Source organism: Tursiops truncatus, chromosome 16, assembly GCF_011762595.2.
Source record: "Tursiops truncatus isolate mTurTru1 chromosome 16, mTurTru1.mat.Y, whole genome shotgun sequence".
Taxonomy (NCBI): Eukaryota; Metazoa; Chordata; class Mammalia; order Artiodactyla; family Delphinidae; genus Tursiops; species Tursiops truncatus.
Window position 1 is genome coordinate 25,280,939 of NC_047049.1, and position 24,201 is coordinate 25,305,139.

The 24,201-nt window shown below is 39.8% G+C and overlaps 1 protein-coding gene across 6 annotated transcripts in view; it reads left to right on the forward strand.

Moving 5' to 3' along the window:
• NT5C2 (5'-nucleotidase, cytosolic II) overlaps nucleotides 1-20,294 on the forward strand; it is a 103,498-nt gene extending 83,204 nt beyond the window's left edge. For 3 of the 6 annotated variants that reach the window (XM_019939916.3, XM_073794001.1, XM_073794004.1), the window contains 16 exons: nucleotides 1,015-1,132; nucleotides 2,194-2,289; nucleotides 2,622-2,645; nucleotides 7,691-7,782; nucleotides 7,944-8,001; nucleotides 9,019-9,112; nucleotides 9,765-9,818; nucleotides 12,023-12,106; nucleotides 13,136-13,177; nucleotides 14,932-15,039; nucleotides 15,308-15,374; nucleotides 16,100-16,270; nucleotides 17,670-17,721; nucleotides 17,838-17,898; nucleotides 18,046-18,222; nucleotides 18,817-20,294. In XM_019939916.3, coding sequence (XP_019795475.1) covers nucleotides 1,015-1,132; nucleotides 2,194-2,289; nucleotides 2,622-2,645; nucleotides 7,691-7,782; nucleotides 7,944-8,001; nucleotides 9,019-9,112; nucleotides 9,765-9,818; nucleotides 12,023-12,106; nucleotides 13,136-13,177; nucleotides 14,932-15,039; nucleotides 15,308-15,374; nucleotides 16,100-16,270; nucleotides 17,670-17,721; nucleotides 17,838-17,898; nucleotides 18,046-18,222; nucleotides 18,817-19,056 — 1,538 coding nt within the window. In that variant the 3' untranslated portion in view covers nucleotides 19,057-20,294. Of the gene's footprint in view, nucleotides 1-1,014; nucleotides 1,133-2,193; nucleotides 2,290-2,621; nucleotides 2,646-7,690; nucleotides 7,783-7,943; nucleotides 8,002-8,170; nucleotides 8,310-9,018; nucleotides 9,113-9,764; nucleotides 9,819-12,022; nucleotides 12,107-13,135; nucleotides 13,178-14,931; nucleotides 15,040-15,307; nucleotides 15,375-16,099; nucleotides 16,271-17,669; nucleotides 17,722-17,837; nucleotides 17,899-18,045; nucleotides 18,223-18,816 lie in introns of those variants that run through there. The other 3 variants (XM_073794002.1, XM_019939919.3, XM_073794003.1) reach the window with 3 other exon arrangements.
• Nucleotides 20,295-24,201: the final 3,907 nt, after the last annotated feature.

Sequence of the window (24,201 nt, forward strand, 5' to 3'; positions counted from 1 at the left end):
TATTTTTATTTTTAATATGGCTTACCCACCCTAGAGACTGATGGATGGTTGCCTGCCTACATCTTTCATTTGGAAGAAATGTGTTTAAAGGAGCATTTTCTTTATACTAAACTGCAATGATGATTCTGAAAAGATTTTTCATTGTAGAAAACTTCAGACATATAATATTAGAGAGAAACCCCTATATTCCAAAATCCATTTTATTTCACCTGTAAAAAACTCATTTTTCTTCTTTGGCAGATAGGAGGTATATATATTTTATATATATTATACTTGCTCGTACTCATTCTTCCATAATCAGGTCTAATAAAATGAGTTATAATTCTTCAATGTCTAATTCCCAATTCATATCCAGATTTTCCTATCTCAGACATGTCTTCTTACGGTTGTTTTAGCACTAATAATTTGCAAAATGCAATTTTGATGGCTATGACATTGTCAGGGCTGATAAAGAAAACAAGTAAATCCTAACAAATGGAATCATGCTGATTGGAGAAGGAATTTAAAGTAACTACTAAGCCAGATAGGAATTCTAAAAATAGACTGGTCTTTAAAAAAAGAAAAAACAACTAATTTTGAAGGATTCCTACACCAATCATGCACAACAGTGAGGACTTCAACATACATAGATCTGTCTAGTTTTATATTAATTATATTCTCATGGTTAATATCACAGCTGTGCATATTACATTATCCCACCTGCCTTTAGATTGTGGGCATGAAAGAATAAAGAGGAAAAAATTTGGGGATTAGGTTTCCTAAGAATGAAGGAACTCTTCTGAAATGCCTGATAATTCATTTTGTTGCTGCTCCTCCTACTATAATATGACCTATTTCCACAGACTGACAGTTGAGTTCTGTGATTACTCAGGGCGGTACAAAACATGGAGTTTGAAGGAAACGAAGAAAAATGGCAGATTTAGGAGGAGAGAGGAATTGGGAAAGTAGAAATTCGCTCATTTGCCTTCTATTTTAAGTGGCTATTCTTTTAATGAGAACCTCCTCTTTGTGCAGTGTACAAGTCCCCGGAGTATGAGTCCCTTGGCTTTGAGCTTACTGTGGAGAGATTAGTTTCTATTGGCTATCCTCAGGAGCTGCTCAGCTTTGCATATGATTCTACATTCCCTACCAGGTAATATTTCAAGATTATTTTTGGATTAAGACTCCTCCTTCTGTCCCCAAAATTAATAATTCCAAAAGCATCCTCAACCAAAAAACTTCCCCCAAACAAACAAAAAAACCAACAAAACATCAAAAGATTCTTTGGGGGTTTTTTGTTTGTTTTTGGTTAGTGTTGATTCTGAAATGACCATGAAACATTTCATGTACACCATATATTTTGTGTTCCTGACTTGAACTTTGAACTTAGTTTATTGTTATTAAAGAAGATCCATTTATGAGAAAGAAGAGGGATTATTAAAATTGATGGACAGTAATCGCAGATGCTCTTCTCTTATGCTATTGGAGAGCGGTTACATGTTTTGCTAATATATTTAACTTGGTAATCAGGAGGCTTCTTGGCAGTTTGCATTCCTGGATTTGATAAGAAAGATTTGACACTAAGAAAGATGATGCTAGGACTTCCCTGGCGGTCCAGTGGTTGGGACTTCGCCTTCCAATGCAGGGGGTGTGGGTTCGATCCCTGGTCGGGGAGCTAAGATACCACATGCCTCGTGGCCAAAAAAACAAAACATAAAACAGAAGCAATATGTCACAAATTCAATAGAAGACTTTAAAATTGGTCCACACCAAAAAACTCTTTTAAAAAAAGAGAAAGATGATGCTTATTTTGAGATGCCATCATATCTGTCCCATATACAACATGTGACAGAGGGAAATATAAGGCAGCTCAGTTGTCCAAGGAAATTAAGAGAGACTCTGTTTTAGGATAGAACCAGCTGTATTAAGAGGAACTATTGTTTACACCTTGTTTGATTAAGCTCTTATTTCTCACATAAAACAGTTGTGATTATTTATCTGGACAGAGTAAATATTTGTTAGTTGTTCTGAGATTCGTTTTTAAGATTTTATTCACTCACTTTAGCCTCTAGAGTTATATTGTTTGGGGACATACTTGAGCTGCCATAAAACCTGAATAAGGTGAGGGTTGGTTTGTGGTGATGGAGTAAATACTCCATTAGATTATTGCCTTTATTACTTTGCATGATTGGTGATGTCTTCATTTTTACATAGAGGACTTGTCTTTGATACACTCTACGGAAATCTTTTGAAAGTTGATGCCTATGGAAACCTCTTGGTTTGTGCACATGGATTTAACTTCATAAGGGGGTGAGTACAAAGAACCTTTAACCTCTTTCTCGTGTTTTTATAGTCAAACAATATGAAGATGATATTGTCTCCCCAAATACAATATACGTTCCTATTCCCTCATCATTAAAGATCATTTCCTTTACATAAGGATACTTAAAAATTATTTATTAGGCAGTGAGGACCCAAACTGACTTATAAATATAGTTAGCAGTTACATTTTGTTTAAATTAGTGCCTTCTAATTTTATATAGCATACAACAAAGCTAATCTTGAAACTTGCCCCAAAAGAACTGTAGTGGCTTTGACTTATTTGAAATTCTAAGATTTTTATTTTCTCCTTTGTAATACAGTTCTCAGGTAGCTGCTCAGAAGAGGTATGTATGTAAAAGTGCTTTGAAAAATTTAAAACTACAGCAATGTAAATGAGATTTTTAACAGCTAATACATTATTTTTTATATTACAATGAGTACCTTCAGGTATTTGATCATGTGGTTAAAATTTTTAAAAACATGGGGTTAAAAATGAATACAGAGTGACACTATTTAAAACAAATAAGGATACGTTTTATTTTCATAATTAGAATATTTCCACTATTCTTACTAATTTGGACTTTTCACCCCAGTAATAAACAGCAGATAAAATTTAGTATCTAGTGTTTTTTTGTGAAACATCTCAATTTTTTCTTTAAAAATCACAGTGCCATAACATGACAGTTTCTATAATTGTGGCTTTACAATTACAGTATATGATTTTCTCTACTGTTATATTACCTAATTTACTACTGACACTGTATTAGGATCACGGCAACTCTTAAAATCAAAATGGGTTAAGTGTCAGTCTGTTATTTATTTTCAGTAGCAAAGTAGTAAAAACCACAGTCTACAATGAAGTTGTTAAAGAGACAGTGTCTTTTTGGTAAATACATTTTGGGATAAGAGACACAAACTAACAGAAACTGTACCAGAGTTTCCTTTAAATCTGAGGTCACAGCAATGCCCTATTTGGAATTGAATCATATGTTACAAGACTCTTCAGCTGGCATTACACAGGCTAAACAATTTCCAAGTGTACATAGAACAGTATGAAGTGAACACCCTACCTTGACACACCTGCTTAGACCAGTGGTTATATCTATCTTCCTTTCACTGTTCCGCTCGTGAGGGGTTTGTTCAAGTTCATGAATATCAAAAGGCAGGATTTAGAATGTGAAGTGACTGCAAATAAAACTAAAAACCCAAGCTATTTTATGTATAGATATTGTCACTACAATTCAGAATCCCAATGATGATGAACCAAGGTTCTATTTATGAACGTCTGAAATGGACTTTTGTGTTACTGGGTAGGGGTGTAGTCAGAGAAGAAAAGGAAGAGAAGAAATTCTATATATTAGTACTACAATTAGATTTACTAACTCAAGATCCATAGACCTCCTTTCTTCCCCCCCAAATAAGCCAATAAAGTTTCCAAATAGCTCCTTTGGAAATACATTTAATATTGTTTCAGAAATAAGTCATTTATGAGTAAATGCAGAATCATTCAAACAGTACTTATTAGCACTGTACAGTCTTTAGAGTTAAATTTTAAAAAAAAAAAGTCCATGGAGAAGGACAGAATGAAGATGGAGGGAAAGGGAGATAATTATTGAAGTATAGTGGTGGACAAGGTTGGAAGGAAAATTAGGGCTCCAGCACGCATCACCTTATATGCCTTGCCAATTGAGTTGGAGCCTCTTTTCAGATTATGGTAAAGGCTTTTAAAGTTTTAGACTAGGATAATATTGAGATCAAACCTTTATTCTGTGGGTCACACATAGTTAGCAGTACTGTATTATAAGCGTTTTCTTCCCAACTCCAAGTCTAGCATTCCTTCCTTTATGATACATTACCTCCCCATGAATTAATTTTTATTTTAAATGTATACTAGCATGACTTGACACTTAATTTAAACAAAATGTAGGGAATTCCCTGGCGGTCCAGTGGTTAGAACTCCGTACTTTCACTGCCAAGGGTGCAGGTTCGGTCCCTGGTCGGGGAACTAAGGTCCCGCAAGCTGTGAGGCGCGGCCAAACGTTTAAAAAAAAAAAAAAAGTAAAACAAATATAGTAGGGGCTTCCCCGGTGGCGCAGTGGTTAAGAATCCGCCTGCCAATGCACGGGACATGGGTTCCAGCCCTGGTCCATGCTGCGGAGCAACTAAGCCCATGCACCACAACTACTGAGCCTGTGCTCTAGAGCCCGCGTGCCACAACTACTGAAGCCCGCGTGCCTCGAACCCGTGCTCTGCAACAAGAGGAGCCACTGCAGTGAGAAGCCCGTGCACCGCAACGAAGAGTAGCCCCCACTCGCCGCAATTAGAGAAAGCCCATGTGCAGCAACGAAGACCCAACGCAGCCAAAAATAAAATTTAAAAAAGAACATAAACAACCCAAAAAAACAAATATAGTAAACAAAATGTAATCACTAACTGTATTTATAAGTCTGTTTGGGTTCTAATTGCCTAATAAATAACTATATTTAGGTAAAGGAATTATTCTTTAATGATGAAAAGGTCGTCTTACTAAACCTGACTGAGGAAAGCGTATCATTACTATTCCCTTCTGCCTTAATTTTCATTACAGAAAATCGTGGAAGGCTAGAAGATATGCTATTCCATAAAGTTATTCTTTATTGGGAACACTTATTTCAGAAGGGTGACTAAGACAGGGAGCTAATGTGATTTTATATCCCTAACTAGAGTTTATGCCATTTGTAGTTAACAAACACAAGCAGGAATTTACCCAAGTTATTCTGAGTATGAACTTTAAATTTGGTGTCCTTTATTCAAAATAGTTAATCTTCATATTTTACTGTGAGGACTGTGCATTTTTATATTTTAGTTTTTCTCCCTTTTGGTTTCTCTGTAATATATATATATATATTTTAAACATCTTTATTGGAGTATAATTGCTTTACAATGAATGGTGTGTTACTTTCTGCTTTATAACAAAGTGAATCAGGTATACATATATCCCCATATCTCCTCCCTCTTGCGTCCCCCTCCCACCCTCCCTATCCCACCCCTATATATACTCTCTGTAATATTTTTATTAATAATATATCCCCTTCCTCTTCTTGCAGTGTTTTATTTCACTCTTTCAGGTTCTCATGCATCTCTAACTTCTGTTTTTTTTTCACTGTCTTTTTCTTTTAAACTCTGAATGTCTTCTGTGGATCTAGTCTCAGTCTGCTCTTCTTTCTCTGCACTCTTAAGTGGCCTCTTCTGCTCTAATAGTCTTGCTGACTTCATTTATTACCTGTGCAGAGATGATCCCAGCTATCTCTCAAGTTTGAATCTCTATTTTAAGTTCTTGACCTTTGTTTCTAATTGCCTGTAAAAATGTTTACTTTTAGATTAACATATCCAAAATAAAATTCCTCTTATATCTACTTTTTATCTAGTTTTCATGATTCTGTTTATGGTACCACCACCCTCTCAGAGACACCCTCTTAGTGTGAGCATCATCATCTTTGGCTCTTATGTTCCTCATCTACTACATCCGATAAGTTGCCTCGTCTTGTTCATTTTACCTTGGCAGTCTCTCCTGAATAATTCTTCTCTTTAATTTCCTTTGCGCCCACTCTAGGACATGCCCCTCCTGCTCTCAACTGGACTACTACAGTAATCCCCTAACTGATTTCCCAGGCCTCTGTCTCTGTGTCAGTTAGTTTTTGCTGCATAATAAAGTACTTCAAAACTTAGTGGCTTAAAACAATGGCCATTTGATTTAGCTCAAAATTCTGAGAGTCAGCTGGGCAATTCTGGGATTGCTCAGCTGATCTAGAATGGCCTCACTCGCATGTCTGGCAGTTGGCAGCCTGTTGGCTGGGGCACCTCATTTCTGCATGTAACCTTTTATCCTCCAGCAGGTTATCTCACTCTCATTCACATAGCAGTCTCAGAGTTCCAAGTGCAGCAAGAGTAGGCAAGCCCCAATACACATGTGTTTTCCAAGTCTCTGCTTGGATCCCATTTGCTGCCATTCAAGCCTGTATTCAAGGATGGAGAAATAGACTGAGCCTCTTAATCAGAAAAACTGCAAAGTCACATTACAAAATGATAGGAAGAATTTGTAGCCATTTTTGCAACACATCACATTTCTTCCTCCGTTTTATCCTAAAACGCCTACTAATTTAATATATTTACAATTCAGCTCTGATGGTTTTATCCTTCTGTTTAAAAGCTGTCAGTGGGGACTTACATGGTGGCACAGTGGTTAAGAATCGCCTGCCAATGCAGGGGACACTGGTTTGAGCCCTGGTCTAGGAAGATCCTACATGCCGCGGAGCAGCTATGCCATGTGCCACAGCTACTGAGCCTGCACTCTAGAGCCCGTGAGCCACAACTACTGAGCCTGCGTGCCACAACTACTGAAGTCCGCACGCCTGGAGTCCGTGCTCTGCAACAAGAGAAGCCACCACATTGAGAAGCCCATGCACTGCAATGAAGAGTAGCCCCTGCGTACCACAACTACTGAAGCCCACGCGCCTGGAGTCTGTGCTCTGCAACAAGAGAAGCCACTGCAATGAGAAGCCCATGCACTGCAACAAAGAGTAGCCCCCACTAGCGGCAACTAGAGAAAAGCCCGCAGGCAGCAACAAAGACCCAATGCAGCCAAAAAACCCCAAAACTGTCAGTGGCACTGTTGCCCCTGAATGAAGTATAAAAACAATAGCATAATTGCCTCAATTCGTCTTTCTAGCTTTATTTTTCTCTGTTCCCTTTTCTCAGACTAGTTTCTGGATTCGTCTATCTAGCTTTCAAGGGCCAGCTCATATGCTACCATTTTCATGAATTCTTCCAAGATTTTCCTCTCCACATTCCCATATTCACTTCTCTCTACCCCTTAAGTTGAAATGGTCTCCCCTTCTTCAGTTTTCTCATAGCTCTTCGCACCTTGCTTGTAGTTGTGATTTTTTTACCTTTTTGTAATTGTCTGTGTATGTGACTCACCTCCCTTACCAGACTGAGAACTTTTTAGGGGCTGGAACCAAGCTTCTTCCTTTTCAGAGCTACCCATGTGTTTTTTGGGTTTTTTAAATTTTTTTTTTTTTTATTTGGTTGCACCAGGTCTTGGTTGCAGCACGGGGACTCCTTACTTGCAGCTCCAGAGCTCCTTAGTTGTGGCATGCAAACCCTTACTTAGTTGCGGCATGCGTGTGGAATCTAATTCCCCGACCAGGGATAGAACCCAGGCACCCTGTATTGGGAGCACAGAGTCCTATCTACTGCGCCACCAGGGAAGTCCTGCCATGTGTATCATTTGGAACCCTGCCTTGCACATAGCCACCAAAATATCTGAATTAATTTTTGAATGATGAATATGTCTCAGAGTTATAATGTTATTTTTGAATGTCAGTTAATTTAAATTTTTTTCTTTCAGACCAGAAACTAGAGAGCAGTATCCAAATAAATTTATTCAACGAGATGACACTGAAAGATTTTACATTCTGAACACACTATTCAACCTACCAGGTAGACTCATTCTATGCTTATATATTCTATGCTTATTCTATGCTTATATATACTGATGCTTTCCCTTCTTTCCATGATCGTTTGTCTTTGCGCAAGGACATAATGAAACAAATTTCATTATCTCACTTCTAGCTTATGAATATCTATTCTTCATTTTTCAGAGACCTACCTGTTGGCCTGCCTAGTAGATTTTTTTACTAATTGTTCCAGATATACCAGGTATGTATATACTATCATTTTCTTTTTCCAATTGATTTTTTTAAAAATTAATGTACAGGGTTTTAGAGAACTGGCCACTGCAGGTCTTTTCTGCTTTTCTGAAGTGAATTTAGTGCTAGTGAAAGATGCCACATTGCCAGCCTGAGAGATGGGACAGCACCAGCAGCTCCATGCAGGCTCTCACCTCCCACACGGCCCTCTCCTTGCCAGTGTGCTGCAGCCATGTTTGGAAGGGACCACTTCTGATTGGCTTCTCCTGGGAATGAAGACGGCCAGCAGAGGTGCTAATTGTGACAACTGAGTGGGAGGTTTGTGTGATGATTATCTGTCCAAGCAGAATTGCACTAAAACCCCCCAACTCATTTCACAGCAGCTACCCAGGAGCCATTCAGGGATGGTAATTTAGTTTCATTCCCAGGCCCAGCAAGATTAATTGAGTAGTAAATACTGTTTATCCTCCCTGAAGTAAAATTTTGCTTAAGTCTTGAAAAAGTTATCCTTTCCTTTCTAGGGAGAATTGTAAGTTCAGCCGTATGTGCCAGAGTTTGCAAACTTCTTATCCTCTTTAGGCCTTATCCACTTCAAGGCACTAAATTTGGTGGAGCACTAAGTCACTAAGATAAACAGAAAATAGACAATACCTTAGTACCTAGAGACAATGTCAGAAAAGTGAGGGTGGAGAGAACCTAAATTACCAATTTTAAATGTTTCTTTGATGGGAACCTGTTTCTTAAAAGTGATAAAGGACCTGATATTTTTGGAACTGGCCTTTTAGCTTCCATTCAGTATATTCTTCTACCACTTTGTATCTGTTCACAGTTATTGTATTCCATTGAACACTGTAGTCATCTCTGGTGGTCAAAATGGGTTTTCATTAGGGAGTAATTATTTTCCAAATTAGCCACACGGCCTTTATTATGTGACAATGGAACCTTTGGGTCCCCTGGGCAATGTTTGATGTTCATTTTATTTACCCTCTTTTGGATTCCCTGTCATGTTCTTTTTATCTTTCTGTAGCTGTGAAACCGGATTTAAAGATGGGGACCTCTTCATGTCTTACCGGAGTATGTTCCAGGATGTAAGAGATGCGGTTGACTGGGTTCATTACAAGGTACCTAGGAGCTGCTTCTTCACCTGCTCACTGCCTGGCATGTGTTTTTTATGGTCTGACATTAACTTTCCAAGTGCAAATAGAGCAGAATTGTTCATCTGTTAAAAAAAAGGGGGGGGGGGCGTGGGATTTGCCGCTGGTGATAGCTGTCTAGAATACTTCTGTCCTTGTCTTTGGCTGTCCTGCTTACAGAGGTAATGCCGGTCTTTCCTCAGTGGTGGTGCTTGGCTTCTAGATCTTATTTCAGTTTGCATTTCCCAAACTTACTGGAAGAGATTTTAGCATTAGGATTATACTTACCATATCCTTTCAGGATGATTATGGTCCATTTGTTTTTTTCCAAATACCTCCCACTTGGCCAATAACATTAACTAAGTAATATTATGTTTACATTTATTATAAATTATGCTGAATAAAATATGAAATGCCTTTTGATTTCTAGTTTAAAATAAAAATAGTTTTATATTTTAAATACATTTTGGAGGTGGAGTTGCAGCACATCACATCTGCCACTTTATCCTGGCCTTGTTTAGTTTATCTACTTTTCTGGAAATACTTAAGAAATGCATTTAGGCTGACAGTAGTCACAGTTTTTATAATAAACTTAAAAATTGATTTTTTTCTCTTCTTGCTTCCTTTTTTCTTTCTCTAGGGTTCCCTTAAGGAAAAGACAGTTGAAAATCTTGAGAAGTATGTAGTCAAAGATGTAAGTAATAAAGGGAAAAACAGATCTGCATGATAGCTTCCTTTACCTATTAGGGAAATTAATAACAAGCTTATTTATAATGAAGTGGACAAGAGAAGATATTTCTCTGTCGTGGCAGTTTAACACACTCCGAGTATAATCACCAAGAGTTTTCAGCCAGAGCATGTGTTTTAGTTTTTCTTGTTTGTTATTAGGCAAGAAGACCCAGTATTTCATTTGTCCTTTTAGCTCTAATTACAATAACAGCAGCTAGAGTGGTTACTTTGCGCACATCACTGTGCTAAGTGATTACATTCATTATCCCATTCATTATCCCATTTAATCTTCCATATAACTGTGAGTTAGTTACTGTTACCTCTGCTTTATAGATGAAGAAACTGGGGACTTAAATAACTCGCCCAAGTTCATACAGTGAATAAGTAGTAAAGCCAAAGTCACACCTAAATGTATCCTGAATCATAACCACAGCGCTAGATCATCTAAAAAATGTACATATGGGGCTTCCCTGGTGGCGCAGTGGTTGAGAGTCCGCCTGCCGATGCAGGGGATGCGGGTTCGTGCCCCGGTCCGGGAAGATCCCACATGCCGCGGAGCGGCTGGGCCCGTGAGCCATGGCCACTGAGCCTGCGCATCCAGAGCCTGTGTTCCGCAACGGGAGAGGCCACAGCAGTGAGAGGCCCGTGTACCGCAAAAAAAACCCCACCATATGTGTGACTATTATTTAAATTGTCTTTAACCTATAAACAGGGAATAATGAGGAAAGCTTTAAAATAGTTCAAGTGACATTAGTGGAAAACCTAATAAAATTTTTAAATATCTGTAGTTTAGTTAAAAGCATTGTGCCAATGTTAATTTCTTAGTTTTGATCATTATGCTGGGGTTAAGATGTTAATATTAAGGGAAGCTGGATAAAGAATATATAGAAACCCTCTGTACTATTTTCACAACTTTTCTGTAAGTCTGAAATTATTTCAAAATAAAAAGTACACACAGACACACACAGCACTGAGATGAGATACTTCTTCCTTTTCTTACAGAGTAAAAGTAGAATGCAATTATTTTCTCAAAGTTCTTTGGTAAAGATTTCTTATTGTTTTCATTCTTTGTACCTCCTATTTCCCGTCCACTCCCACTCCCATGATTGTTGTTTCAAGAAAGAACACTGAGGGGTTCAGGAGGATTTAAGTGAAGGAAGCTATTTACTGTGAGAGAAGGAAAGGCTGTTTTTCTTGTCACATCAGGAGTTAGAATTTCCTCATGTATCTGCAGGTGGGTCTGGACATTTCTAGGTTGCTTCATGACACATCATGTCACTTCTGCAAGGTATTTCTTAAAATAAAAGTATATACAGTGAAGCCATATCTAATACTCTCCATAGAGTATTTAGCTGATGATGTTTAAAAATCAGCTTCTCCTCATCTCTCACACACTTAATTCACTTACTTTTAGAGATTACAAGGTAATTTAAACTCTTTCCTGAGGCAGACATAATGAGGAAGTTAGAGATATGTTTTTAATAGGCATATAATCATTTATATATTTTATATATAAATCTATTATATATACACCATGTATACACTACATACATGATACTTAACTCATGCATAGTGACAATGTGGTCTTATAAATGCAAAATTCTGAAACCAACCAACCAACCAACCAACCATCCCTCCCTTAAAGGGCATCCCCTATTCCTATTTCAGTGGACAAAAGTCCAGTGTCTAACTACTCCACAGTGTAAATGAATATATACAGATGGTCCCCAACTTAAGATTTTTTGACTTTACGATGGTGTGAAAACAGTACACATTCAGTAGCAACTGTATGTGGAATTTTGAATTTTGATCTTTTCCCAGGCTAGTGATATGCCCTACGATACTCTCGTGATGCTGGGCAGCAGCAGTGAGCTACAGCTCCCAGTCAGCCATGCAATCATGGGGGTAGACAACTGGTAACATCCATTCTACTTTTCACTTTCAGTACAGTATTCAATAAATTACATGAGATATTCAACCACTTTATTATAAAATAGGCTTTGTGTTCGATGATTTTGCCCAACTGTAGGCCAGTGTATGTTCTCAGCACGTTTAAGGTAGGCTTGGCTAGCTGTCATGTTTGGTGTATTATCGGGACATAACCCCAACATAAGTGGAGGAATATCTGTGTGTTTTAGTGTTTCGCTCATCATCATAATTATATTTCAGGGAAAACTGCCTTTGCTTCTAAGCCGGATGAAGGAAGTAGGGAAAGTATTTCTTGCCACCAACAGTGACTATAAATACACAGATGTAAGTGCTTAATATTCATATTTGTTTATTTATACAAAGGAATTATTTTGGACTAAAGAACTGCGACTATAATGAGGAAGATAGTTTACTAAGTGAGGGTATTTTATTGCCATTTCATTTTGAAAGCAGAATGAAAAAAGCAAAAATATATAGCATACATCAGAGCGGTTCTCAAATTTTTCTAAATATTTCTTTTGACTATTTTCCCTCATTACAATTGGCTACTTGAAGGTTTTCTCTTAGGGGTTATTTAAAACATTTGCGCTGATTAAAATGTCTTCGTTGTCTCTTTGTGCTTCATTTCTAAAACTTGAGAAGGTACACCCTTTATTATTGCACATGTGTACATATGTGCCCTCCCTGCTGTCGGGAGCCAGACAGAAATAGATGGTGCTAAGGTGTTTTGACTCTTAGCCATCAAAATTTACTACCTCTTAACTTAAAAAAATTTTTTGCCATGATTAAAGCATATAGAAAAGATGATTTAACTCCTTATCATGTTACTTTTGCTAAGACAGTTACAAGTTCCCAGTACTAGCAGGAAGCTCAGCACTCCCCAATCCTCTTTATGTAAAATGTTGATTTAGAAATTTGGTGATTTGGAGTAAGCAAGTAAGTTGGCTTGGTTGGTCTAGGAACAGTAGTAAGAGGGCCAAGGTATATTATTTCCATGTGAGTCATTAGTTATCTCTACACCCTTATCTCAGATACCCTTTACCTCCAAATACGTGTTCCAGTCCTCTAGGAGAACTGGATAGGAATATATGGATGTGAATCTGTACAAAAAAATCTAGAAGTCTGTGTTCTACTGAGAATGTCAGAAGCTTGCGTTTGTTTGCTATGATGAAGCATTCATTTCTGGCTTCTTCCACTGCCACGATTTCATAAACTTTAGAGGGAACAAGAATGTGATGAATCTTGTATTGAAAAAGACATGTCTTATGAAAAGCTTGTGTGTGATTTATTTAGGTGTCATATATCTCTCGCAGAAGTAGTATATGGACCTTATGTTGGATTTTTTTTTTCCAGAAAATTATGACTTACCTGTTTGATTTCCCACATGGCCCCAAGGTACTCTATGTAACTTAACAGACTGTTGCTTTAGTAACAATGAATGCATTTAATATCCTGGAATGTTGAGGGTAAGGAATTGGTCAGGAGCCATCCAGAAATCTTCATTAATATTAGAAGTAATGGGCTTCCCTGGTGGCGCAGTGGTTAAGAATCCGCCTGCCAATGCAGGGGACACAGGTTTGAGCCCTGGTCCGGGAAGATCCCACATGCCGAGGAGCAGCTAAGCCTGTGCGCCACAACTACTGAGCCTGCGCTCTAGAGCCCGTGTGCCACAACTACTGAAGCCCGCGCGCCTAGAGCCCATGCTCCGCAACAAGAGAAGCCACGGCAATGAGAAGCCCGTGCACCACAGCGAAGAGTAGCCCCCTCTTCCCGCAACTAGAGAAAGCCTGTGCACAGCACCGAAGACCCAGTGCAGCCAAAAATAAATAAATAAATATTTTTTTTAAAAAGGTAGTAATGCCAGGAGTTAGTGTAATTTAAAGTTGCTAGCAGTTTGAAAACTTAGTAGACAGAAATAAGAGAGATTCATGTGGTATTTAGTAGGATGAGATCAGAATAGTTTTTTTTAATTTTTATTTATTTATTTATTTATGGCTGTGTTGGGTCTTCATTTCTGTGCGAGGGCTTTCTCTAGTTGGGGCAAGTGGGGGCCACTCTTCATCGTGGTGTGCAGGCCTCTCACTATCGCAGCCTCTCGTTGCAGAGCACAGGCTCCAGACACGCAGGCTCAGTAATTGTGGCTCACGGGCCTCGTTGCTCCGCGGCATGTGGGATCTTCCCGGACCAGGGCTCGAATCCGTGTCCCCTGCATTGGCAGGCAGATTCTCAACCACTGCGCCACCAGGGAAGCCCCAGAATAATTTTATGCCCAAGAAATTCTATACAGAATTGTTACATTTGTGTGGCAAATAAAGGAATTTTCAGGTTGAAGAAGATAATGTAATTAAAAGAAACAGAGAAAATGTATATATTCTTGCCAACGTCTAGATTCTGCTGTTAGTTATTGCTGAGTTCTGTGCCAAAAGAACAGCTAACCTTGATATTTAGCAGAGAAGTCTTCATTCCTGTAGTATGGCCATATTTAGATTTAAGGAATACTCATTGCGATTTAGTCACTAGGCTTCTTTGAATAAATGTCATAACTGTTTTGAGATCACCTAAAAGCAGAGTAATGCAGTGCTCTTTGGCTTGACCTTAAAAGGTTAATGCCATGGTTCCAGTTCAGGATGGAAGTAATGTTAATGGGCATCCCTTCTACATTAGTGCTGATTAGCCTGCCATATAAGCCAAAGACCAGTGTGTACCTGGAACCATCATTCTGAGAACATAACTGATGAAATCTGCTAATAACAGTTCCACATCAGTTGTATACTTCAGTTCTGATGCTAATCTGCCTCTTTCTTAATCTGTCTCGTACATATTTGTTTTGCAACTCTCCTTAGCCCCTTTGAGCCTCTTATAGCCCATTTTTAGAGTGTGAGCACTTTCTTTCATACATTATATTGCTTGAAATAAATTGATAAGTAGGTGAAACGATTTAAAATATAGTGGTTAGAGTCATTATTTATATTTTTACTTTGCCTGCTTCCAAAAGGATGTGGCTTATAATAAGCCACAATATGTTTTTAACAGTGGGATTTTCTGGTTATACTTAGTATTTCTACATTCCTTTCGTCTGATTGAGATGAAACATGAGTGCTTTAAGGTTAGGAGTGATGTTTCGGCTTTTGCTGTTTCTCCCTTATCAGCCTGGGAGCTCCCACCGACCATGGCAGTCCTACTTTGACCTCATCTTGGTGGACGCACGGAAACCACTCTTTTTTGGAGAAGGCACAGTACTGCGTCAGGTGGATACTGTAAGTTGAGAGGAAGGTGTATCTGTGAGCAATTACCCTTAATGTTTCTCCTTTCCCCACTCCTTCTCTCCCTACGGAAACAGGTAGTTTTAACTTGTTAGCCATATCTCTCTTTTGAAGTTTTTTGATCTTAATCGATATAGCAGAATAATTCAAATGAATATAATTCAGAAGTGACATTCATTTGGCTGCCTAGCCAAGTAGCATTTTGGGTGGAGATTGTGATAGAAGGATAAAGCATTACGAAGTTCCTATTCTTTTCTCACAGAAAACTGGCAAGCTGAAGATTGGTACCTACACGGGCCCCTTGCAGCATGGCATTGTCTACTCTGGGGGTGAGTCACAGACTTCCCTTTATTTAGTGTAAGTCTTTGCTCAGACCTTTGCTGAGACCTGAAAGCTTTGGTGTCCTCCTGGCACAGTGCCACATATACTCTTTAGAATTCTAAGATATCGTCTCCTGATGGTAAACACTTCAATCACCTACTAATACAATAGGAGTCAGGGAGAAAGGTTTTGAGAAGTGGTCAGTATGTCCTAGTGAACCTTTGATTTTCACTAAAAGGATCAGTTTTTTCCAATCCTCCTTTTGCCTATTTGAGGCATTTTCTCAGTGTCTGGAATCATGTCGGGTGGTTCCCAAGGGGTCCTCTAGGGGTTTTTAGGAGCCCTTGTGGACACAGATGTGTGTTTTGTTGGAATGAAAAGCAGTGGAACAAAGCCAACCTAATGGCAGATCTGTGATGAGAAATGGCAGTGGTACTTTGAAGGGTTATGCCCCCTAAAGCTGAGACGTGTAGTTTTGTTGCTCTTGCGTTTGGTGATCAAGAGCTCTGGTGAGCACAGTGGAGCTAAAGGCCTTGTCTTAGGGGCACTAAAAAGGTTGATGAAAAAAGACAATGGTGAGTCTTTATCTTTAAGAAAGGTGCACCCTTTTAGTGTGTTCCTCACATAGTTAAAAGAATAAAATTAATTGTATTTAATGGTTATGGTACTTGGAACACTGGTTTTTAATATGGAGACATTTATTGTTTTCTCATTGTTCGTTCCATTGTTTCAGGTTCATCTGATACAATCTGTGATCTGTTGGGAGCCAAGGGCAAAGACATTTTATATATTGGAGATCACATTTTTGGGGACATTTTAAAATCAAAGAAACGGCAAGGGTGGCGAACTTTTTTGGTGATTCCTGAACTTGCACAGGAGCTGCATGTCTGGACTGATAAGAGTTGTAAGGAGCCATTATTCTTACTTTATAAATCTTTGATGTAGCTAGTTTATATCTGAATGGCCAGCTATGAATCAGTCCTCTTTGATGAACCATTACTTTGTATGCAGGGGGTCAGACAGGGGTGGTCAAAAGATGGGCCCTTATATTTGGATACCTCCTTCTCATAGAGCCAGATATTTCACAGAAGCCCAGAATTTTGAGGTTATCTTGTTCAGCCTTCTTCTTGAATCCCTTTAAAGTTTAGAATATTACTGGTCTGCGTTATGTTACAGTAGCAACTGAAAGTGAACTCTGCTTACCTCTCTGTAGTCCCTTATTTGTTCAATCATGCCTGCTAGTTCCAGTCTCTCTGCTACCAGCTCATATCTGTGATTCTGGGGCATTGATGGCTCTGAGTGCTGATCACCTGGTATTTATTTGCTCTTCTGAGTAGAGAATGAGGCACTCTCTGAACTGAGTTATACGCTGCACTGAATTGAGCTTTGACCCTAGTTATGTAAAGATGTTTGACACACACAAGTTCTCCAGCCAGTCCTAGCTAGCATCACTCACAGCGTGGTGGAAGGTCCTGCCTCTGGAAACTCAGCCTGCCTCAGGTAGTGACCCTGGCTCCCCCACTTACTATCTTCAGCCCTCAGGCAGGTTACTGAAACACCCTGTGCCTTAGTATCCTCATATGTGAAAATGAGGGTAACACCTACTCTCATAAAGCTGCCTGCATAAAGGAGATAGAAGTAACAACCTTTCTCAGCCGAGGCTCCTCATCTGAACCACAGAACAGACAAAATGATTTGAGTGACTCTCGTTCTCCCAAAGATGGTAGATAAAGAAGATTTGTTATATACAGTGGCTACATCATGGCTTGATTCTCGTTGGGGAACCCAGGTTGAGAAGGGCTAGAACACACAGAAAGCGTGCAGCGTATAGTGGCTGTTGCTATTGTTTGTACTTCTTGGTGGGATTTTCTGGCTAGCCTTTCATCTACATTTTCAACTTTCTACCTATAGAATTTTAGAAATCTAGTTGATTTGGTTCTGTTTTCTGGACTTGTGACTTATGCTTTTATCTAAAGATGGAACCGTTAACACTTGCTTTGCTGACACACCTGAGATGGGGTATGAATTGGCACTTTATAAGCTCAGAATCAGCATCCAGTTAGGAAAGTTGTATGTAGGGGGTGGTTTTAAGTAGGAGGAAATGCTGGCGTCATCTGCTGCCAGATTCCAAGCAGTGTCGGTGGGTTTTCCCGAAGGTGGGGGAAGGAAGTCATTTTACACACTCACCTATAGCTTTACTTTTCAGTCATATCTGCAGCCTTTTACTTTAGTTTTAGCAACAGTTAAAAACTAGATGATTTTTGTTTTACTTAAAACATTTTCCTTTTTCTTCCAAACTTTAGCACTTTTCGAAGAGCTTCAGAGCCTGGATATTTTCTTGGCTGAACTCTACAAGTAAGTTTCCTGACCCTAAAAATTTCTTCCCTAAAAACCATCTGCCTCTTCAGGAGTCACTTAGATGTAAGAGACGTCCTTTCTGGAGATTTTCACTGGATTTTTCTTGTCTCCAGGCACCTTGACAGCAGCAGCAATGAGCGCCCAGACATTAGCTCCATCCAGAGACGTATTAAGGTATCCAAATGGGATTTGGGAGAAAACTTCGAAAATAAACTTTAAGTGATTTCTGTATTTCTGATATTATACAGGGAGTGGCACATAGCCAGTGTTCAGTAAATATTTATCGAATGAGCTGAGCCTTAATCTTGTTCTTTGCTTTAGAAAGTAACTCATGACATGGACATGTGCTACGGGATGATGGGAAGCCTGTTTCGCAGTGGCTCCCGGCAGACCCTCTTTGCCAGTCAGGTGATGCGCTATGCTGATCTCTATGCAGCATCTTTCATTAATCTGCTGTATTACCCGTTCAGCTACCTCTTCAGAGCTGCCCACGTCTTGGTGAGTTATATAGCCTAAGGCTACTATTTGCAGTTAAGATAACGCTGTTAAGGCCAAGATCTGCCACTAGCTATCTGGCATGGCACAGGAAAGTTTAGATCATTTCTTTCTAATGTGCAAAGCCCAGAGCCAGGTTACATGGTTGCACAAAAAGGAGTTTTTGAGAAAGTATGAGCAAGATAGAATGTGACAGAGCTTAATTTTACTTTGAAAACTACTTGGTTTAAAAGTTGTTTGAATGGTAAAGACTTTCCTCTATTATTAGTGCTAAATGAGAGAAGTATAGTTTTCCAATACTGATCTATATTTCAAGACTTTTTTGCTGTGAAATAAATAGGAAATAATAATCTCTTCTCTCCCATCTTATCCAGTTTCAGGCTATAGTATACAATGTGGGCACAGTTCTGAGTGGGAGAGAAAAGAGGATAGGCAGCTTTAGGAAGTTCTAGGAAGATACTTCAGTATCTGAATTGGCTTGGCCTCTGGTCCATTATAGGTGCTTCTGTACAGCCATCTAACAAAGGCAGAGGGATTAGGATCTGGGAGACAGCTGTTTTGTTCTGCCTGCTTTCTGAACCTCTGACTTTGTTGTAGATGCCTCATGAGTCAACAGTGGAACACACACATGTAGATATCAATGAGATGGAGTCCCCTCTTGCAACCCGGAACCGTACATCAGTGGATTTCAAAGATACCGACTACAAACGTCACCAGTTGACACGGTCGATTAGTGAGATTAAGCCCCCCAACCTCTTCCCACTGGCCCCCCAGGAAATTACACACTGCCATGATGAAGATGATGATGAAGAGGAAGAGGAGGAAGAGGAAGAATGAGGAGGAAAAGCAAAACTCTGAGCACCCATTAAACAAGTTCTGGCAGGACTCCCAGGAGTAAAGGATGTCCCTGTGGGGGGTGGGGGGGGCTCCATCAAAGGTACATCCGGAAAGTTTCTGAAGACTTTACAATACTCTCATTGTAGGGGGTCCTTGTTTTAGTTTTGTGTGTCTGCACTCTTCGCAGATGGTTCAGAATTGTAATGGAGTCTGTACTGGAGGAAAGTAAGGGTAAAGCTGGGCTGAACTGCATGCAGCTGGCTCCATCGTGGCTTGTGACACTGTTGCCTTGTCTTGTTTCATCATCGGTATGTCATAGTGTATCCAGGTACACTAAGGGTGGTGAAGGGTCTCAGAGTGTAGCAAGGAAGACAATGGGAAGAGGTGATCCAAAAATGTTGTTATGGTACAAGTTGTGCTCTTATTCCAAAATCCATCTTTTTCAGTGCATTGCATAAGTATTGTATATCAGTGGAGAAATATATTATTTCCATTATCAAATGTAGTCTTCTGTTAAGGTCAAGGTTCCTTTACAAGCTTTTGTAAGTGTCCTCAGTGACTCCATTGTAAGGCTGCTGTCAGTGGCTTAGCAGATGTGTTCTCTACTTGCTGTAGGTAGGGCTGGTCTGGAATGGACTGCAGCAATTTCATTTTGAGGCAGAAGTCTTCATCCACTTCTACATGTTTTTGATTGATAGCAAAAATGTTTATTATCCAAAAACACAGTCGTTTTCTCATCTGGGCTAAATCTATAGAAAGAATTCAGCTGAAAGAGGACAAAGGATCAAGCCACCTGAAAAGAAGAGAACCTCCTTGTTATATTACATCATAACGGAGTAAAATTCATTAGTGTGGGCCATATAGTGTGGCTCATGCCACCCCATTCCAGCCTTCTGTATCCTCTTTTGCTGTATTTCAAATTCAAGCATAAGAGGGTGGGAAGAGGGCTCTGTAAGCCAGAACCATTACAAAAACAGGGCACAATCAACGTGGATAAATTCACTTCAGAATCCCAAGCGAAATCACTTCTTGTTGTTCAGAACAAGAATGGATCATCACTGTATACTTTAAGGTGGTATAACTGCCTCACCGGAACAGTGAAAGTTGTTACAACATTTTTCACAGTGGTGTAGACTCTTACTTTAACCTTCATATGTTTCTTCCATTCTTCCTGTCATTTGTCAACACGGGAGGGTAGATTAGCTGCTCTAGAAGTCAATAAAGTATAATATTTCTAATACTGACTTTGACCCCTTCCTGTAGCACAACTATAGTAACTGCTAGTCTTCAAGTGGGTTTAGGTTTTTTTTTTGTTGTTTTCTTTTAATTAATTATTTGTTTTTGGCTGTGTTGGGTCTTTGTTGCTGCACACGGGCTTTCTATAGTTGCGGTGAGCAGGGGCTACTCTTCGTTGCAGTGCGCAGGCCTCTCACTGAGGTGGCTTTTCTTGTTATGGAGCACAGACTCAGTAGTTGTGGCACACGGGCTCAGTAGTTGTGGCTCGCAGACTCTAGAGCGCAGGCTCAGTAGTTGTGGCGCATGGGCTTAGTTGCTCCGTGGCATGTGGGATCTTCCTGGACCAGGGCTCGAACCCGTGACCCCTGCCGTGGCAGGCAGATTCTTAACCTCTGCGCCACCAGGGAAGTCCGTGGGTTTAGGTTTGACTTAGTGATACCAATTTGACTTTCTCTTAAAGGAAATATAGTCTAGCATGATTAATGGCTAAATTTATAGCACTTAAATAGGCCTCAGTTTTTTCATGGAAAGTTTTTTGGTACAGGACTACGAGGTGAGGCTTTTTTTTTTTTCCCTTTTTTAAAAAATCATTTTATAGGTAGGGAACACAGCTCAGTAACTTAGCCAAGGCCGTATTACATCACCACTTTGAATGTGTAGGGCTTTACACTGTCACATCAAGACATGTACATTCTGTTATCTGTTAGGAATTTATGCTACTTTTAAAGTATTAGGTTAGAAATGCTATTGCAGGGACTTCCCTGGTGGTGCAGTGGTTAAGAACCCGCCTGCCAGTGCACGGGTCATGGGTTTGATCACTGGTCCGGGAAGATCCCACATGCCACGGAGCAGCTAAGCTCATGCGCCACAACTACTGAGCCTGCACTTGCCTAGAGCCCGTGCTCTGCAACAAGAGAAGCCACTGCAATGAGAAGCCCGCACACCGCAATGAAGAGTAGCCCCTACTCGACACAACTAGATAAAGCCCGCGTGCAGCAACAAAGACCCAACGCAGCCAAAATGAATAAATAAATAAAATAGGCAAAGTATATAAATAGAAAAGAAAAAAAAAGAAATTATCGCAATTAGATATTGCTCCTGTTTTAAATTTTAGCAAATATGTTTGTGATCACCCCAGCTATTAATTATTCTCATTCAAGATGGAGATGCTGCCCAGTTTGACACTGTCTTCAGTGTTCCCAAAGCCAAATAATATCTGAGTGACTTATTACAACTACATGGCTAATTTAATAGTACCTTTAAATGTCTCCCCTGTTAGAGCAAGGCCCAACATGATCACATGGCTTTAATTTACCACCCCTTTTGTTTTATTCACATAAGATCTTATCTAAGAGTTTCTTTTCAACTAGATGAGTCTCTGGTAGTGGGTCCAAAGATTGAGAAGTGAAAAGCACACACCTGGAATAAGAATTCCACTACTGGTTACAGCTTTCTTTAGGACCACCAAAATATACTTTAAAGAGCTAGGATTCCATAGGAGTCTAAGGCCCAGAGCAGAGCCTTTGCTTCCCTGCATATTACTGCTGTTAGAAGAGTGCTGGGAAGTAAGTGGTCCTTGGGCAGGGACTCAGAGCAGCTGTAACTGGACTTGTTAAAACATGAGTATGAGTTTCTCTCTGTTGCTAATAATTAAGAAAGCGAAACATAAAATTATAATTTTCCGTTAAAAAAAAAACCCTAAGGTGTTTAGACTGAGAGGAAGCTCTCCCAACTCTTTTCAGAACTTCCTTCCTGGGTATTTGGAAAACACGACTTAGTTTCAGACTTTGTGAGGCCCCCTGGCACCCTAGTATATCCAGCAGCGGTCAGAGGCACAGCAGACCACAGCCCAGCCTCTGCAAGAGGCCTTGTCCTGTGCATTCCTCTCTACAGAGATGGTCAGGTAAAGCTCAGATGGTGTATTTTAGAAAAGTTACTGAAAGCCAAGAAAGTTTAGTGTTCTGTTCAGACCTTAAATTTCCTACCATAAGCTCTGTTGAGACCTAAAATAAGAAAACAAGCCCTTCAAGATACCCTTTCTAAGATGCTTTTAGAAAAAGTGGGTCTTAACAGAAAAACTTACAGCTACAAATCCTTTAGACATGATAGTATTGTTTTTAAGCAACCACTTTAAAAAGCCACTTGCACTGACATGTCAGATTTAAAAGTACTTTGTCCATGTTTAGATATTCCTAAATCAGATTTATTTATTTAAGAAATATTTTGTCAGCAACTTTAAAGCCCTGCAGTTTTTCCAAGGCTGCCAGAGCATTTAAAAATACTCTGCTTATTCACCACAAATAGCCTGAGACAAACAACTGCATATCTAAGTCTGCATTAAGAGTAGGAACCTTGTCCACATTCCGTGTTATGGAAACTATTTAACCTTTCTTTGATGGTGGGAAAAATGGTAACTATGATCTAGCTATTGCCATACACTTAATCCCAGATCCTCAGTTCAGCAATTTACGTCTCAATACTTAGGTTTCTCATGACATTCTTTCTTGGTGACTAGAGCATAGAGCTATTCTTAAAGTTTTTCCTCAAATGGAACAATTTCAAATGATACACAGCTTTGGGAGGCCCTGAGAATGAAATCTAGACCATGGAGCTACCTGAGCAGCCTTGAAAAAAAGGACCGGTGCACAGCCACCAGAGAGCAGGGAGGACGTGCACATGCACAGCAGGCGGGACGCAGAGCCGGTGACTTCCAGGAATCCACGTCGTCCCATCTCACACCTCCACGAACGGAGAAGGGGCACTGCACGCTGTTCTCACAGCTGAGCACGTCGGAATAGCAGAAAGCAAGTCATCTACGGAGAGAATGCATTGGTTTACAGAATGAACAAGGCAGCTTTTCTGTTTAACCCGACAATCTCAACCATTTCTCCCCTGGCCTCAGACACGATGTCTTCATCCCAAGTCAACAACTATCTGACTTGTTCCCACAAAGGTATGCAGTAAAATATAAACAATAGTTTAAGTCCCTCTAAAGAGCTTTAACAGAAAAAAGTCCTCCCGATTGAACACGCAACACCTCATCTCAAGCTTGTCGACTCTTACTGCAAGTGTAAGTAATCTGTTTTCTAGTTTTAAATGACAGAAGTTTTTGGTCTGGTCCCTTTATGTTCCTTCCTATAAAATACCTTTGCTCCATTTTATTACTAGAAAAGAAATGGGTTAGACAGATTGGTTCATGAGTCAAATTAGGTACAAATATTCACCCAAATGCACTGCCTCTCCCATTGTGCTCTTCCCAAAGCCATGTCTGGCCAGGGCTATAGATGAGGCCTGGAGAGTCTAGGCCAAGATAAACCTCATCATACACACTGGAGCCCAAGCAGCTGAGTGCACGCACAGTCTTCACACGAAAGACAGCAATAGTCCTTCCAAGTCTCACAAGTTCCTGAGATACTTGGCAAGAGGACTTGTCACGCAAACCTTCCCACCACTGAAAAATGTTTATTAAATGTCCAGTCTTTGAGAGAGGGTTTGTACCAAAGGTAATCTTTAACTTGTGGGTATACATATTTTGAAGCAAGTAACTTCATTTTTGGACCCACTGCCCTCAAGTCAAGGATGTAGCAGAATTGTGGCAAGGAAGCTGGCTTCATCTAAAATTCCTGCCATGTGTTGGCTACTGTTTGAGTGCTTCACAATCGCTCCTACCCTAGCAGGAAAAGCACTCTGACAAAGAATTCCTGTAACCGATTCCCCCTTGCGTCCTTAGGCCTCACAATCATCTACCGGGGGAGATAGCATGCCACCAGAATGTCACAGAGAGGCACTATAACCATTGCTTTGTTCTGGGGCTTTTTGAAAGAGCAGAGATATGAGGACCTCAGGGAAAAAGATAAAACAATCATACAAAGAAGCCAAATGTTTATTAGCCATCTCATGTAATTCAAC